The sequence below is a fragment of the Gopherus evgoodei genome, chromosome 2 (assembly GCF_007399415.2).
Source record: "Gopherus evgoodei ecotype Sinaloan lineage chromosome 2, rGopEvg1_v1.p, whole genome shotgun sequence".
Lineage (NCBI taxonomy): Eukaryota > Metazoa > Chordata > Testudines > Testudinidae > Gopherus > Gopherus evgoodei.
Window position 1 is genome coordinate 50,248,630 of NC_044323.1, and position 14,422 is coordinate 50,263,051.

The window sequence follows — 14,422 nt, forward strand, 5'->3', positions numbered from 1 at the left end:
CAGTGCATTAAGGCTACCAGCTCTACAAAGTTTGCACTATTGGGATGCAGATCTGTGACATGGGTTTGACTCTAGTGCACATAGGATTGACTTTTGAGACCCTGTCTTCTGGAGCAATATTTGAGCTCTCTAAACCTATCCTGTTCAAACTGTAATGTAGAATCTGGTATCTGATCAGGGAGTTAACCAAAGAGTCGGTTAAAATATTTTTTTTAAATGCAGATTACCTCCATAGTGGTCCCTTGCCTAGCAATCTAGTATAGTAACTCTTAAGTTGCTAAATATTTGATGTACTGCAGTTTCTCTAGAATTTGTTTTAGCAACATTTGTGTTTCGGATAAGAGTAATATTGAGGTAATTCTAGTCTCATGAACAGAGGAAAAGAAAAGATAATGAGTACGTGGGGAAGAAAGTAGGACAGGATAATTTTATACTTGAGGCAGGAGAGGTAAATTAGACAATCCTAATGTATAACTAGCCTGCTTTAAAATATATTTTATATAGGGAAAAATTCCTTTACAACGTATAACCTTTTCTTAAATGATTTAGTGATAAGTATTCGCTTTTAAGTACTACTTAGAGGCTGCAGAATAGTGCTGTAAACTGGGTGCCCCAAGCAACAAGCGGATAGAGGTGCCATCTTTTCAGTGAAATATAAAAATGAACTCGTGTGTGCTTACTGAAAGTCCCATTGCATTTTCACAAAGACTTAATGTCCTGGCTAAATTCCAGTTTGAGTAACTATATTCTGTCTACCTGGATTCTATATTCTGCACCCAAAGTTTCAAGTTTATATAGTATTCTGATAAACCTCCTGGGCTAAATTTTTTTTAGTGTTCTGTACACTATTACTTAATTTGTATATTTCATCCCAGTATTAGCTGCACTTCAGTGATGGCTGTTCAAGGAATTCCTGTATATATGGAGCTGTATCCTGCAATCCTGTCTTTGCCAAAACTCCCATTTAATTATCTTTTAGTGGGATATTTGGCAAAATGAGGACTGCAGGATCTGGCTCATGCTTTGTAAAGGTTTTATAAAGTGCATGGAGAGAATACAAGCAGAAAGGCACTTTTCTGTATAAATAAAGAATACCATTTGTTTTGAACTTATCAAAACAAAGAGTAATCCTGAGGGTCATTAGCAGAGTTTCTCTTTTCCTTTTTTTTGTTTTTTAGTTGTCCATCTGCCACTCAAAATTAGTAGTTAAACTTTGCAGGTTACCTCTTACATCTGTCCCTTTTGTGTAAGTACTGTCACAGGACGGTATTGTCATTGTTGAAACATATCTAGAGATTAAAAACATTTTGTTACATATTTAATACATATTTAATGTGTGTGTGATTATTAGTGAAAATAATCATATTGTTTAATAGTTGGTTAAATTGTAAACATTTTCTAAATCATAAGCATAAAACAGCATTCAAAATGTCTAAATTTTAAGTTTCCAGTTGTGTAACATGGAACTCCTGCCAGACAAAACTTTTACCAAGGCGCAGTCTTCATTGTAGTAATAGTGAAAAAATTGAACTTAGGTGTTACATCTTACTATTTTCTATTAATTTTCTATCACTGCTTCCTTAATGAAATGCGATTCGTTCATTTACTAAAATTGTAGGCTTTTAACTGCCAACACTGCAGATTCAGCCCAATACATGAAAAAATTAAGCAGTGTTCACCATTCCTCATGTAACTTTATCAGCAGTAAGTCTTCTGGTACTGGAAATGTAACTGACAATGTTGTTGATACTGTTACAAGGAGAGCAGAATTGAGCTTGCTCTTCTGTGGCATTGTTGGCTTTGTAGCACTGACAATATTAAAATTTGTGCCAATAAACTAAGCATATGTTACTCAAAACGGGAAAGATACAAAGATACATCTGAACCATATTTTGCAGCAGCAAAATCAGTGTTGACAACTAACAGTCCTGTGAAAAATGGAGAGGAAATACGATTTGAAACTTTCAGTCACCATGCAAGCTATTTAGTGGTATTTAAAATTTTTTTTAGAAATTTCAAAAAGTTATCCGTGTTACACGTGCTTAACGGTACAGAGGCAGAGCAGCTGTTCAGAGTAGCTAAGAAGTGACATTAGGAATCTGAAACCTTGACCTGATTAAGATTCGATACGGAGGTACAGTATGCTTGTTTTGTTGACATATATGCTTGTAGAGCAGACCCCACTAGCTGTTGAATGAAGATAAAATAATGACTTCTTTGAAAGAAGCCAGGCATCCCTGCCTCCCAAAGGGATGGTGTTTGGGAAGAAATATTTGCAGGATTATTAAAATACACATTACTTATTTTTTAATATTAGAATTACAGTTGATGTTTCTGAACTTTATTACTGGAGGTATCTACTTCACTAAAAACTTTACCATATGAGATTCTGGCACTACTGAATACCAGTTTAAGAAACTGTAAAGACTGTCCTTCCTGCTTTAAATACTGATATAATTACAGGCTTGTGATTTTGTTTCCACAGCCCTGAAAATAAACTTTTTTTAAGGTTTTATGAAATGAAGCACAAAGCACATACTATGTGATTCACTTCATAAGCATATGTATTCTTCAGACATCAAAATCACATTCTGTCCAAAATGAAAGGCTTGTTATTCTGTAAGTAACACACATACACCCACCCACACACACACACACACACATTCACTTGTGTTAACTTGTTAATCATCCCCCTACTTCATATCTACCCTTAGATATTAATACACTTCTACCAATTTATTTACTTACTTTGTCCTATAATAGTTTCAACAAACAAATCCAAACATGCTAAAAACTTTATCAATTGATGAGCTGTTTAAACAGGATTGTAGATCTTCTTAAAATTGACTAAATTCTCAATTCAGCTGTTATTTCTCTTAGGTTTACATCTACAGTTTTTCATTGATTGGTGCAATGAACAGTAATACAGTCTCATTTCCAAACAGATTTTAGGTGGAAACCTGGATCTCCAATTTTAAATGCTAGAAGAGGAGGAATGAACACAGGATTACATTCCATCACCCACATTTCAGTCTGCTCTTCCTGTTCTGGGTTCAACATATAACCTTTTTCTATGGGGTCAGCCATGCTGCCGCCAAGTATTGGAAAGATTCTAGAAGGATCTTGACACTGTCAACTTGACAAATCATACTACTGTTTGCAAGCTTTTTACCTATCTTGTTACAGGTAACACCTAATATCCTATAACTAAAAGGTCCATTCCAACTGAGGGAGAAACAGTGAAACTGGAAACAAATTTTCCTCAAATCAGTTGCAGTACTGTTAAAGGGAAGTGTGGCTAAGTTGGTAGCGTCCGTTAAAAATGAAATAGTGAGCTATCAAAACACGTAACATTAAAATTCAGTATCTTATATTTATGAGCAATGATTATATCAGAACTTTTGCAGACTCTTTTGTGGGTTCTCAAAGTGGACTTAAAATGAATTCACTGAGTCTCTGCCTGGGCTGTGGGGAGTCTGTGCTAGTGTATCACAGTGCAAGTTTGTGGCCTCAGTTAGTAGATTTTCCCTTGTTGTTTCTGCTCGTCTTTCATACAACAGGGGAAAATAAAACATTCACAAATAGGAAAATGCGTATGTGAACCCACAGAAATTGTCTGGGGAACTCAAACAGGTACAGAAACGGAAATTACTCTTAGGGTGGGATTTGGAAGCAGGAGTTAGGTGCCCTTCAGCCTATAGAAATTCAAAACCCTGAGGTAAGTGCCCAGGCTCTCTGTACAATGTGTGGGGAGAGCAAGATACCATAAAAAGAGATTTGCAAAAGCCAGTGTGCTGAGTGGGGAGCTGCCTAAACTAGCCAGTGGGAACTGCTGAGGAGAAGGGGTCTGGCCTAAGCCCTGCCCCTCCCAGGGAGTTAGGTGCCTATCTCTGAGCCAGAGGAAAGCATCTTCTTCCGCTTGGGAGTCACAGCCATGAACCCTCTCCTCGAGTTAAGTGCCAAAGCCAGGTTACTGTTTTGTCTTCAAAAATATTTGTGGTGGGCCCCCGCCTTATAGCCTTTAGTCCCGTGGTTAGGCCCTCAGCTAAGACATCAGAAACTTCCATTCTGCCTGATCTGTAGCAGGGACTTGATCTTGAATCTCTCACCTCCCAGGTGAGTCTCCTAATCACTTTTTTGAATCCCATCCTTAACTCCTTTTTTGTAACCAACTAGATTTCAAGTTGACATTGTCTCTCTAACTATGATGTTCCATTTTCATGATGAACCAGGATGAGGAATGTTAGCTCTGCCTCCCATGCTACCAGTAGGAGGCTATTGAGGGCAACGTTTCTGCTAAGGACTATAGGCTTTTAATAAAGTATATGCTGTATACATTCATTTTCAATTACCATGTTTATGCAATGAGAAGGCATACAGAACTCCACATTATCATAACCACTTGTAATTCTTTTGCATGCGCTATATATATTATCCTGTTCATTTACATTTTTTTGAAATACATAATAAAGAACTTATTTGTTTCCAGGATTACAGCTCTGCTTTATTCAATCTGCAGTGTTCTGGATAAAAATATCCTTCTATTATGTGCTTTTATGGTAGATTACTGCTGCACTGAAGCTTTTATTCAGAAGAAATGTGCTATACAAGGGTGTTAGAAATAGTCTGCAATAAAGGAAGCATTGTGGTAGAGGCGAACTGGCATTTGAAGCTAAATTGTGAAAAAGGCATCTTGTTTGGAAATCAAATTTAATGAAAAGCACACTCAATCACTAGTGTAATATAACTGCTTTAAATTTTCAGACAGTGGGAGTAGCTCACCGTTGCCCAAGTATGCCTCATCTCCCAAACCAAACAACAGCTACATGTTCAAACGAGAGCCCCCAGAGGGATGTGAGCGAGTGAAGGTCTTTGAGGAAATGTCGTAAGTAATGCCTTTTATATCAGCTGGTATCTGCAAAGCAGTAAACCTTTTTACTGAACCTTTTCAATTGCAGATGAATAAACTACTCCAGCTGATGAGTTTTGCAGGAGCAAACTGTTCTTAGAGAGTTTGAACAGGCAAAAAGTTGGAAGTGTTCATTTTGGCTTGAAGGGGAATGGAGTATGTTATGCTTGAACTTTTTAATGTGTTTATAAAAGACAAACAAGAAAAGTGACGCAAAGAAAACATGGAATACTTAGTTTTAAAATATTATGTCCAGCATTTATAAATCCCTTTTCTTTATTATCCTATCCATTTATGTCCATTTTATAAAATGTTCCTGGCTTAAAAGAAAATGCTGGGAGCAGGCAGTTTTTGTCAGTCAGTATTGAGCTATATTTTGACATGTATAAAACAGATATACAAAATGAAAGGGATGTGTATAAAGTAGATACAGACTTAGCAAATTTACGATAGAGGGTTTGCCTAGTAGTTTTGAGGTACCACTGTGTACTATTGTGCAAGAGACCAGAATTTAAACTCTTGGCCTTCACCTCTTTTTCCCTAGACCAGCAGTACTGCGGCTATGCTGTAGGTTGCATATACATAGCTCCTGTGGATGGAAGGAGCCAGGAGGGCATGTTCTGCTCCAGTAGCATTCCCTTCTGGCTAAGGAGCAGTGTTGTTGGGTTCTGGAGGAAGGACCAAACCAATATCTGGATTTGAGGAAAGGAGAATTTTATCTTATGGAGTTTCTCAAAAAAGGGATTTAATACTCCTAAATATATGCTGCTGTTTCAATATTTTTGTCAAACTAAAATTTCTAAGTTCATCATCATATTTTTCCATGTGCATACATACTGTAGATTTTATTGCTGAAAGCTGCATGTTGTCCGATAGTATCCAGTCACTTTTGTTATAAATACTATTTTAATGCTGTGGATCAAACAGTTAACTGACTACCAATATGGAAGATGTTTGCCCCTTTACGTCCAATTAACCCCATTCCTTGTCATTCACATTTTAGCAATTTGTGGAACTACAAAACCTGTTCACATAATAAACTTTTTCAGTTTGTCAGGTGTATAATAATTTGTCTCATTGTAGGTCTCGTCAGCCTGTCTCAGCCCCGCTCTTTTCATGCCCTGACAAAAACAAGGTTAATTTCATCCCAACCGGATCAGCTTTCTGTCCTGTAAAACTTCTGGGTCCCCTACTACCTGCTTCTGACCTGACTCTCAAGAACTCTCCAAACTCTGGTCAAAGCACAGCTTTGAGCACTCTGACTGTCGAGCAACTTTCATCTCGGGTCTCCTTCTCATCTCTGTCAGATGACACCAGCACAATGGACTCTACAGAGGTCTCAGTACAACAGCCATCCCAACAGCAGCAGCCGCTTTTGCAGGAACTTCAGACTGAAGAACTCTCCTCTCCTCAGAGCTATGTGGTAATCTAGACCAAGGTGGAGCAGGCCTCTGCCCTGAAACAAGGACTGGGGAGTCTATACTAATACATCTGCATGGAGTGGCAACCTTTTCAGAACAAAACAAAATACTTATCAGCATCTTAAAAATATCTCAATACTGTTCTTGGCAGGGACAGAACTCATATTCAGCATTTTTTTGTGAAAAAGCAGTAATGCTTGCAAAAACCGTGCATCATTAAGCATTTAAGTGGAGACTATGCATTTCAGAGTATGACCAGATTAGTACTGTCTTGTGTTCTGTTTCAAATTCTACAGTATAAATAAGCTCTGTATCAAAAAAGTTGCCTGTCTGAATAGAAAATGTCTTGCTGTGTTGTGTCCTATGGAAAATACTGTACTTCAGGATTATGTTTACAATTGATCCAGGTGTTTATGTTTCTAACTTCTGTAATACATACAATGCAAAAAAAAAAAAATGGCCACAACAGTTGCACAGTGCCCGCCCTATGGCCTAGCTTCAGGTACTTCTCTCGAAGTCTAAACTCAGGTAACTTGGAATGTATATCATATTGGGATATAAAATATTTTACAGCTAAAAAGCTAAAGAGAGAACATCACTCTTTTGCCTTTCCTTGTTTTATGCATTAATATTTCCTCATTACATTCCACTTTCTTGGAATAAGTGCATTCAAATCCAGGAGAATGATGACCTGGACATGGGTGAACGTGAGGAGAACCAGCAAATCGGTGATGTACAACATCACTTTGTCATGTAGTTACAAGTAAAACAACTGTTGCATTTACTGTCATTTCAATATATGTAAAATGTGGCATTTAAAGGTTTCAGGTGTCGCTCAGTTAATGACTGTTAAGCTGTTGCAAATGAAGTGTTCAGTACTAGACTGTACATAAGAAACATTCCATGTTTTGTGTGAAAGGATTTTAAAAGACGAGAATGTTTTTGTTTAATTTCAGAAAATTCATTGAGGTTTCACAGGGGTTGGTGGGGATTTCCTCTCATGTTTATGTTGGCAGTTAAGCTACTGTTACCATCTAAGAGTCGAATTAATGTTTAGTTTCTCTTCTGGAAATGTTCATTCACTTGCTGGTTGGAAATTAGGTTTCTCAGATTTTATCAAACAACATGAACAGCATTCTATTTGCATAGTGAATGATTCTACTTTTGGACTAAAATCCAAAAGGAGCAACTGGATGTTTTAAAGGAGGAGAGAAGCAAAAGTTCGCCTAATCAGAGCTTCTCATAGTACCCTCATTTACTTAAATTACTACTGCATAAAGTTTTTCCTTGTTAAAATGTGGGTAAGAAACCCTAGTAAAATAGTTTGGCGCTTGCAAGCTGGTCACCTTCTCAAAGATAGTACATAGCAAGAACTGTTTGCTAATATTCTTACTGTGCTGGAACTGCAAAGCATTGCTTTCGAAGATAATTTCCTGTGATACAAAGAGGAGCCCAAAGGCAGAATAAACTTGATGTTCTTGCTCCACTGGTTTCAGCTCAGTGGAATTAGGTTTATGTTGTCTGCTCCTAAGAGAATGTGGTTTACCTTTTCCCAGGAATTGAAGAGATTAGCCATCTGCAGCCACTGCAGCATTTAAATTCATGCCATTGCTTTTTTTTTTTCTTCTTTTGATGAGGAATTGTGGGAAAAGACTAAGATAGCAGCACCAATAACTACTGGCAAAATTGGAAAAAAAAATCCTGCTATTGTGTATTCTTTTGAGATGAAGAAGCCCAGTTCCCTTCTTGTTTTGTTAGTATTCTATTACAAGGTGTAAACCTGCAGCTTGTAAAACACTCAGTACTCTGACTGTTGGGTGGAGCTGCAAAGACAGTGTAAGAGGCGGAAGTCTGGTTTTTTATTTTTACCATTTTCACATGAAGAACCTTTTTGAAGCCCTCACACAGCAACAGCCATCTTGAACCCTACTAATCTCAGGCCTTGGTGAAAACACTATATATTTTGTAGATTGACATTAAAGGGAAAAAATTCCCCTGTTCTGTGATGTAAGTGCAAATTTGTTCTAATGTTTTACATTCTAGATTAACATAGCAATATGGTTACTTTTCTATGCTCTGGTAGTGTCCAAATACGAATCTGTAGTTTCAGTTCTTGGTGTTAGGATTCCAGAAAGATTTAATAAGCGATTTTTAGATCCATGATGAACTCTGATGTACTGTATTTACAGTGACATTACATGCTCCTTTTCCATGAGAAACTAAATATTAATTGTTGCACATTTGTTCTTAGTGTATTTGAAGGTTTTGAACCAAATGTGTTAAAGTTAATGCTTTGCCATGTAAATTTCCCAGCAGTTGTTGATCTCAAATGTATCCTACATCCAGCTGTAGAAATTTGTCAAATATTGTTTGAAGTTTTGTACATAGCTGTACTGTTATTTCTAGCCACTGTGCTGAACAGTATTCGAGTTATCACACAATATTGCTTTGCACAAGGAAATGTGTGGCTTTTGTTTTGTATTTTTTCAGTATAGAAGTTCCTGTGTCTTATTTAAATAAAGTTATTAGTAAAAATTTAAGAACACAATAGTAGTGGTTCATGTATTTGGCCTGGAAATTATAGTGAAACACTAAAGAATGAAGTTATTTTGTATTATTCCAAGTATTTCTATAACAACCATCCATACTAAGTGAGTAGCCTATCTCTACCACTGGTGTTTCAACCTGTTATGGTTCTAGTTGACATGGAAATAATCTCGTACATATTGGTTTTGCTCAACATTGGCTCCAGGGGATAAAAAAAAAACAACCCTAAAAATACTAATTAATTTCTGCAAATTGTAATGAATTTAAAAAAAAAACAAACAAAAACAGTTAAATAGTATTAGAAACATCCTGCTTATCCGCTGCCAAGTTTATAATATGCGTAATGTTCAGACTTATCTATTCATATTTATAAAAGCTATTTAGATGTTTCATAGGACGCTAAACTAGAAGAGTCTTTAAGAAAGCGTGTGCTATAAACCTATTGATATAAAGCCACCAGCAACTGGATAATCTTGGTTTCAGCTATTTTGTTGGAGTGAAATAATTTTTTGATTTGAAAAACAACTTCCATATACAAAACATTGAGTATGTAAGCACAAATCCTCAAAAGTTCACTAAACTGCCATAGGAATAAGAAAATTTCAGATTATCTTGAGAAATTAACTGGAGAACTAAATATTTAGTTAAATACTTTCTCATTAAGTGGTAAACTAGATTTTTCAACTTGAAAATGTTTTAAATCCTCAATCATGTGCTTAGTATGTTAACTGAAATTCATGATGACTGAAGGGGTAGAAATACAAAAAAATAAAATAAAAAATTCCATGCTACTATGAAACATCTGTATCTTCAAGAGCTTCAGTATCGCATTTGGCTCAGAGATACCTGTTTCAACGGCAGCTGCTTAAGAGCAGATCTGTACAGCCAAAAAGCCTCTGATGCAGGACTCTAGAACCCCCAAATGAGACTTTCCCTAGGTAATATAGCTTCCTGACTCCTTTCTGTTTGCTGATAGTCCCTGTTGCAAATCAGGCAGAGTGCAGATTCAAACCCTAACAACCAGGCTCTGGGATATTGTAACCCAGTGGAATCCATAACCCCCAGCTGGATGCGTAGGTGGATTTTTCACAAAGTAGAGGGAGATTTAGCTACCTAAGAATGGCATCTACACAAGCCACCATGCTGAGTGAGTAGCCACCTAAGATAGCCATGAGGGAATGCTGGGTAGAGGAGCCTAATTTTTTTGTTTTTGTTTTTTAAACTGGGTGGATAGAGAGGGGGCCCTGCAAGGAGGAGGATGACTTTGAGTAGTTCCAGTTGTGTATTCCACTCAGCTGTGTGTGCACCCAATGACTGAAACAGGAGAACTTTGTTTCAGCAGTACTGTAGGATCAGCACTTGTGCCATGTGGCTCTAGTCCCTCCCCTGGCTATTTAAGGGCAGTGCCGCCTCAACCCCCTTTAGTTCCTTCTTACTGTCCATGGCTAGTGTTGGAGTGTTTTGTGTGGTAGAATAGCATAATCTGACTGGGATTTTGTTGTGTATAGTTTAGATGACATCACCAGAGTTTAAAAATTGTCCATCATGGGGGGTGGGCAGTGGCTGTCCCCCATAGTAACCCCACAAGCACTGTTTTTTGTGCATGGGAGAAGGGCACATTAAAGAATGGTCTCCATCTGCAAATTGTTCAAGAGGAAAATGCAGGGGAAGGTCTTACATTTGAAACAGCACCTTTTTGAGCAGTCCATGATGCCCACTTTGGCAGTGGGGACCTCCAGAGATCATTAGGTCTCCCAGAGGTTATCTGAGCCAGCACAGACTGTTTGGACAGATTCAGATTCTTTTCCAAGGAAGAAAAGAGACATTTCTCCTTCCTTTGATCCTCCTGGAAAGAGATCTCATAAAATGGACTGAACCATATCAGTGCTAGGAGAGATTCCACTGCACCTAAGAGGAGTGCAGACCAGCACAGTGATTCATCCAGTACATGTGAAAGAGCAGGGCCATCTACCTGCTATCTGGTACTGAGGTAAGAGCTGGTAGACTAAGCTCGTGGTGTATCAGGCAGCTTTGGACTTGTCAGTCATGACTCTCCTTTGATTCAAAAGCATTCAGCTGTGGTGGCTTTATCAGTGCCCTCGGCACCACCTGGAATGGATATGGATCTGTTGTTAGTGTCAGCACCTCTTCCAGTTCAGGGTACAGAATTGAGGTTGTCTGCTTTTTCAGTGCAAACCAGATTATCAGCACAGGAACTGTCTTTGGTGCTGATGATGAGACTGCACATTGCTTCTATGGGAATGGTGCTGGCTTCTGCTTCAGTGCCAAAGTCTGCTCCAGCACCAAATGCTTTGTTTGTCCGTTCTGATGTATCCAATGTGCTGGACTTTAGTTGAGGCTGGATGTTGATTGTCCCACCATGGTGGCTCCTTTGTTGCCTGGGGACTACTTGGAAGGTTCCTCAGGATTGGGCTTGGAGATGTCTTCCTCCTCTCTTGGGCCTTCCTGATATTCCATAGTAGCGATAGAGGTCCTTGACCCAGTGGCTGCTGACCCCTACCAGAGCGTTCTCATGGAATCCCTGGGATGTTCTAGAGTCTGCAAGGTCTTGATCCTCAACACAGTCCAGAACAAGGTCACCTATTCCACACACAGAGCCTCTATCACTGCAACCACAGATGGTTCAGCCTGAGCTGTTCCTACAAGTGCCACAGTAGGTTCCATTGGCTTGGCTCACTTCCTCTTGTTCATCAACAGTTGACTCTGCAGTGCCATATTCTTTCTCCCCTGTCTGTAGCAGAGGATTTTAAATTGCATTAGTGCTTCCTGACATGCCTGGCTTCAGCGTTGGGTATTCAGGCTGTTTGTTCAGGAGAACACCCATAAGTTGCTGGATAAAGTGGCTCCTCCACAATCTTGGAACCAGCAAATACTCTAGGGAGCACCCTTGCATCCTTACCACTCACAGAAAGGCACTCAGATAAGAGAGACAATATGCCTATGCTTGCTTCTACTTGCATCCAGTACCTCCTGTCATAAGGGCAGCTAATGAGAGGTTAAGAAGGGGTGATATAAATTGACACCAAAGGACAAGTACTCTGAAAGGTTGGACTTGTTTGGCAGGAAAATGTATTCTACTTCATCCTTACAACTGTGCCAATCAGCAGATACTTTTATTGAACTATCACTTTCTAACTTGGGAGGCAAAGGCAAAATTTACCAATAAATTGCCAGGCTCCTCCAGGGAGGAGTTTCTTTCATTGTGGAGGGTCACCTAAAACATCTCTACAGTCAGCATTTAACATGGCTGATGCTTCCTCTAGAGCAGAGGTCCCCAAATTATGGGGCATGCCCCTAAGCGCAGAGGAAGGGTTGGGGATGCATGGCGAAGCCTGGGCCAGCCCCCATGGGGGTGGAGGGAGGAGGAAGTACCACCCTGCCATGCTCCACTCCCAGCTCTATTCCGCCACAGCTCCTGGCTCCATGCCTGGCCCCACTTCCAGCTGCAGCCTCCTGACCCCTATCCACAGTCTTTCCCCCCACTCCTGGGAGCTTCAGCGAGCTCCAGGGTGGGGGGCACAAATAGGGGTAAAAGAGGGCATGACCCTGAAAAGTTTGGGGATCACTGCTCTAAAGTTATGGTCTCGGCTGTATCTATGTGAAGGGCTTCCTAATTGCAGAACTCTGGTATAAACCCTGAAGCCCAGCAGACAGTTGAGGACCTGCTCTTGGTTGGTCAATTCTTGTTCTCAGAGAATATTGATGAGACGCTGCATTTTTTTTAAGACTCTTGAGCTCTGTTACATTCAGTGAGAGTTTTTACCCTGGTAGTAAAGAGGCATCACTTTGTGGGGCAGCAGCAGTAGTATTGCCCTCAGATTTTTCAGGTCAGATTATCCCGCTAGACAGCAGGGCATCAGGATACTCACCTCACCCTAAGTTCAAATTCCTGCTTTACATCATGCAGATGGTGGAACTGAACTGGAGTCAACCACATGCTGTGAGAGCTCAAATTATTGTGCCTGTTTTCTGTGGGTTTAGGTGTGTGTAGAGAGTGCCTATGACCTCAGACCTCCAAGAAATGAGAGGCAGGATAACACCTAGTTTGATGAGCCTTCTGAGGCTTAGATGTGCGAGAGCTGCCATGACACCTAGACTGAGATATCTGGGCCCATACCAGCGGCAGGTATTTAGGTGCTATGGGGACTGGAACAGTGGAAACTTAGCATCAAGCAACTTTAGGTGTCTATGGGGCTAGGGGGCAGCTGAGCCAAGTGTTAAGGAGCTCGGTGGCACCTAAATGTTGACCTTAGGTGCCTAAATCCTGTTGTAGAGCTAGCCCAGAATTCCTACGGGACATGAGGCTTTCAACCAAAATGTTCACAGATTGTCACTAATTGTTCCTCAGTTTCTAGGTGCCCAATGTGAGTGTCTGGGGTTAGATTTGCAAGTGTTGAGTGTTCACAACTGCTACTGGTTGAGTACTTTGCAGACAACATGTTATAAAAATGCAAAGTACTGTGAAAAATCAGGCCCAAAGGGCAAGATTTACAAAGGGACTGAGACACCACACTGCCGCGTTAGGCACAACTGCCATTTACAAAAAAACACTGCTCAGTTCTGTAGACGCTGTTGCCCCTCTCCTTGCTGCTGCCCAAGCCTTGGCAGGATTCTCAAGAGGCATACCATCTGCCTAGTAGGCCTACTTGGAGCAAGCATAAGGGCCAGGTGCTAGCACTCTGGCCCCTGCAGGGCCAGTCCCTGCTCCAAATCAGGCAAAGCCACCATTTGGTCTATCACCTGCCAACTGAGTGCTTTAACCACAGGGCTATTGCCTATGGTGAGGTGGTGGTTCTGCTGTAGGCCATTACAAACAAGGAGGGACTGGCTTACCCAACTGCAGGAGAAGTGTCACAGATGAGTGACCGAAGCATGTGGGAGAGCTGGGTTCAAGTTTCTATTCAAAATCAGTGGGGATGCAAGCCTGAAACTCGTATAGCCTACCTTACTGACCCAACCACCAACCACACACAGGGCTGGCGCTTCCATTTAGGCGACCGCGCCAGGATTTGGGAGGGCAGCAGACTGCTCCGGTGGACCTCCCGCAGACATGCCTGCAGACAGTCCGCTGGTCCCATGGCTCCGGTGGAGCATCCGCAGGCACACCTGTGGCAGGTCCACCGGAGCCGCGGGACCGGCAAGCTGACCCTGCACCTAGGGCGCCAAAAACCCTGGCGCCGCTCCTGACCATACATGTGCTCTGAATTCATCTTGAGGCTTGGGCCCCAGTGGGGAGAGGGGCTGGGGAAACACCACTTTAGGGAGAGGGGGTCTCTGGCATATACTTGGGCACTTAGCAGCGTACTAATTGAAGGATGGCATCAGGACTTATTTAAGCTGGCTTTGGGTATGTCTACAGGCAGGCAGACACCTAGACATCTACAGGGTTAGATGGCAGCTGAGCAGTGGGTTTGAGAAGGTCAGTGGTCCCAAAATGTTAGACTTACTTAAGCACCCAAGTACCTTTGTGGCTGTAGCCTTAAGAATATAGCTGTAGGGGAAAAATAAACACCACAAAAACTTG

At 40.6% G+C, this 14,422-nt stretch overlaps 1 protein-coding gene across 3 annotated transcripts in view; it reads left to right on the forward strand.

Annotated features, from left to right (window-relative positions):
- GLCCI1 (glucocorticoid induced 1) overlaps positions 1-6,787 on the forward strand; it is a 106,306-nt gene extending 99,519 nt beyond the window's left edge. For 2 of the 3 annotated variants that reach the window (XM_030550651.1, XM_030550652.1), the window contains exons 7-8: positions 4,765-4,885; positions 5,993-6,787. In XM_030550651.1, coding sequence (XP_030406511.1) covers positions 4,765-4,885; positions 5,993-6,341 — 470 coding nt within the window. In that variant the 3' untranslated portion in view covers positions 6,342-6,787. The remainder of the gene's footprint in view (positions 1-4,764; positions 4,886-5,992) is intronic. The other variant, XM_030550654.1, reaches the window with a different exon arrangement.
- The last annotated feature ends 7,635 nt before the right edge of the window (positions 6,788-14,422 follow it).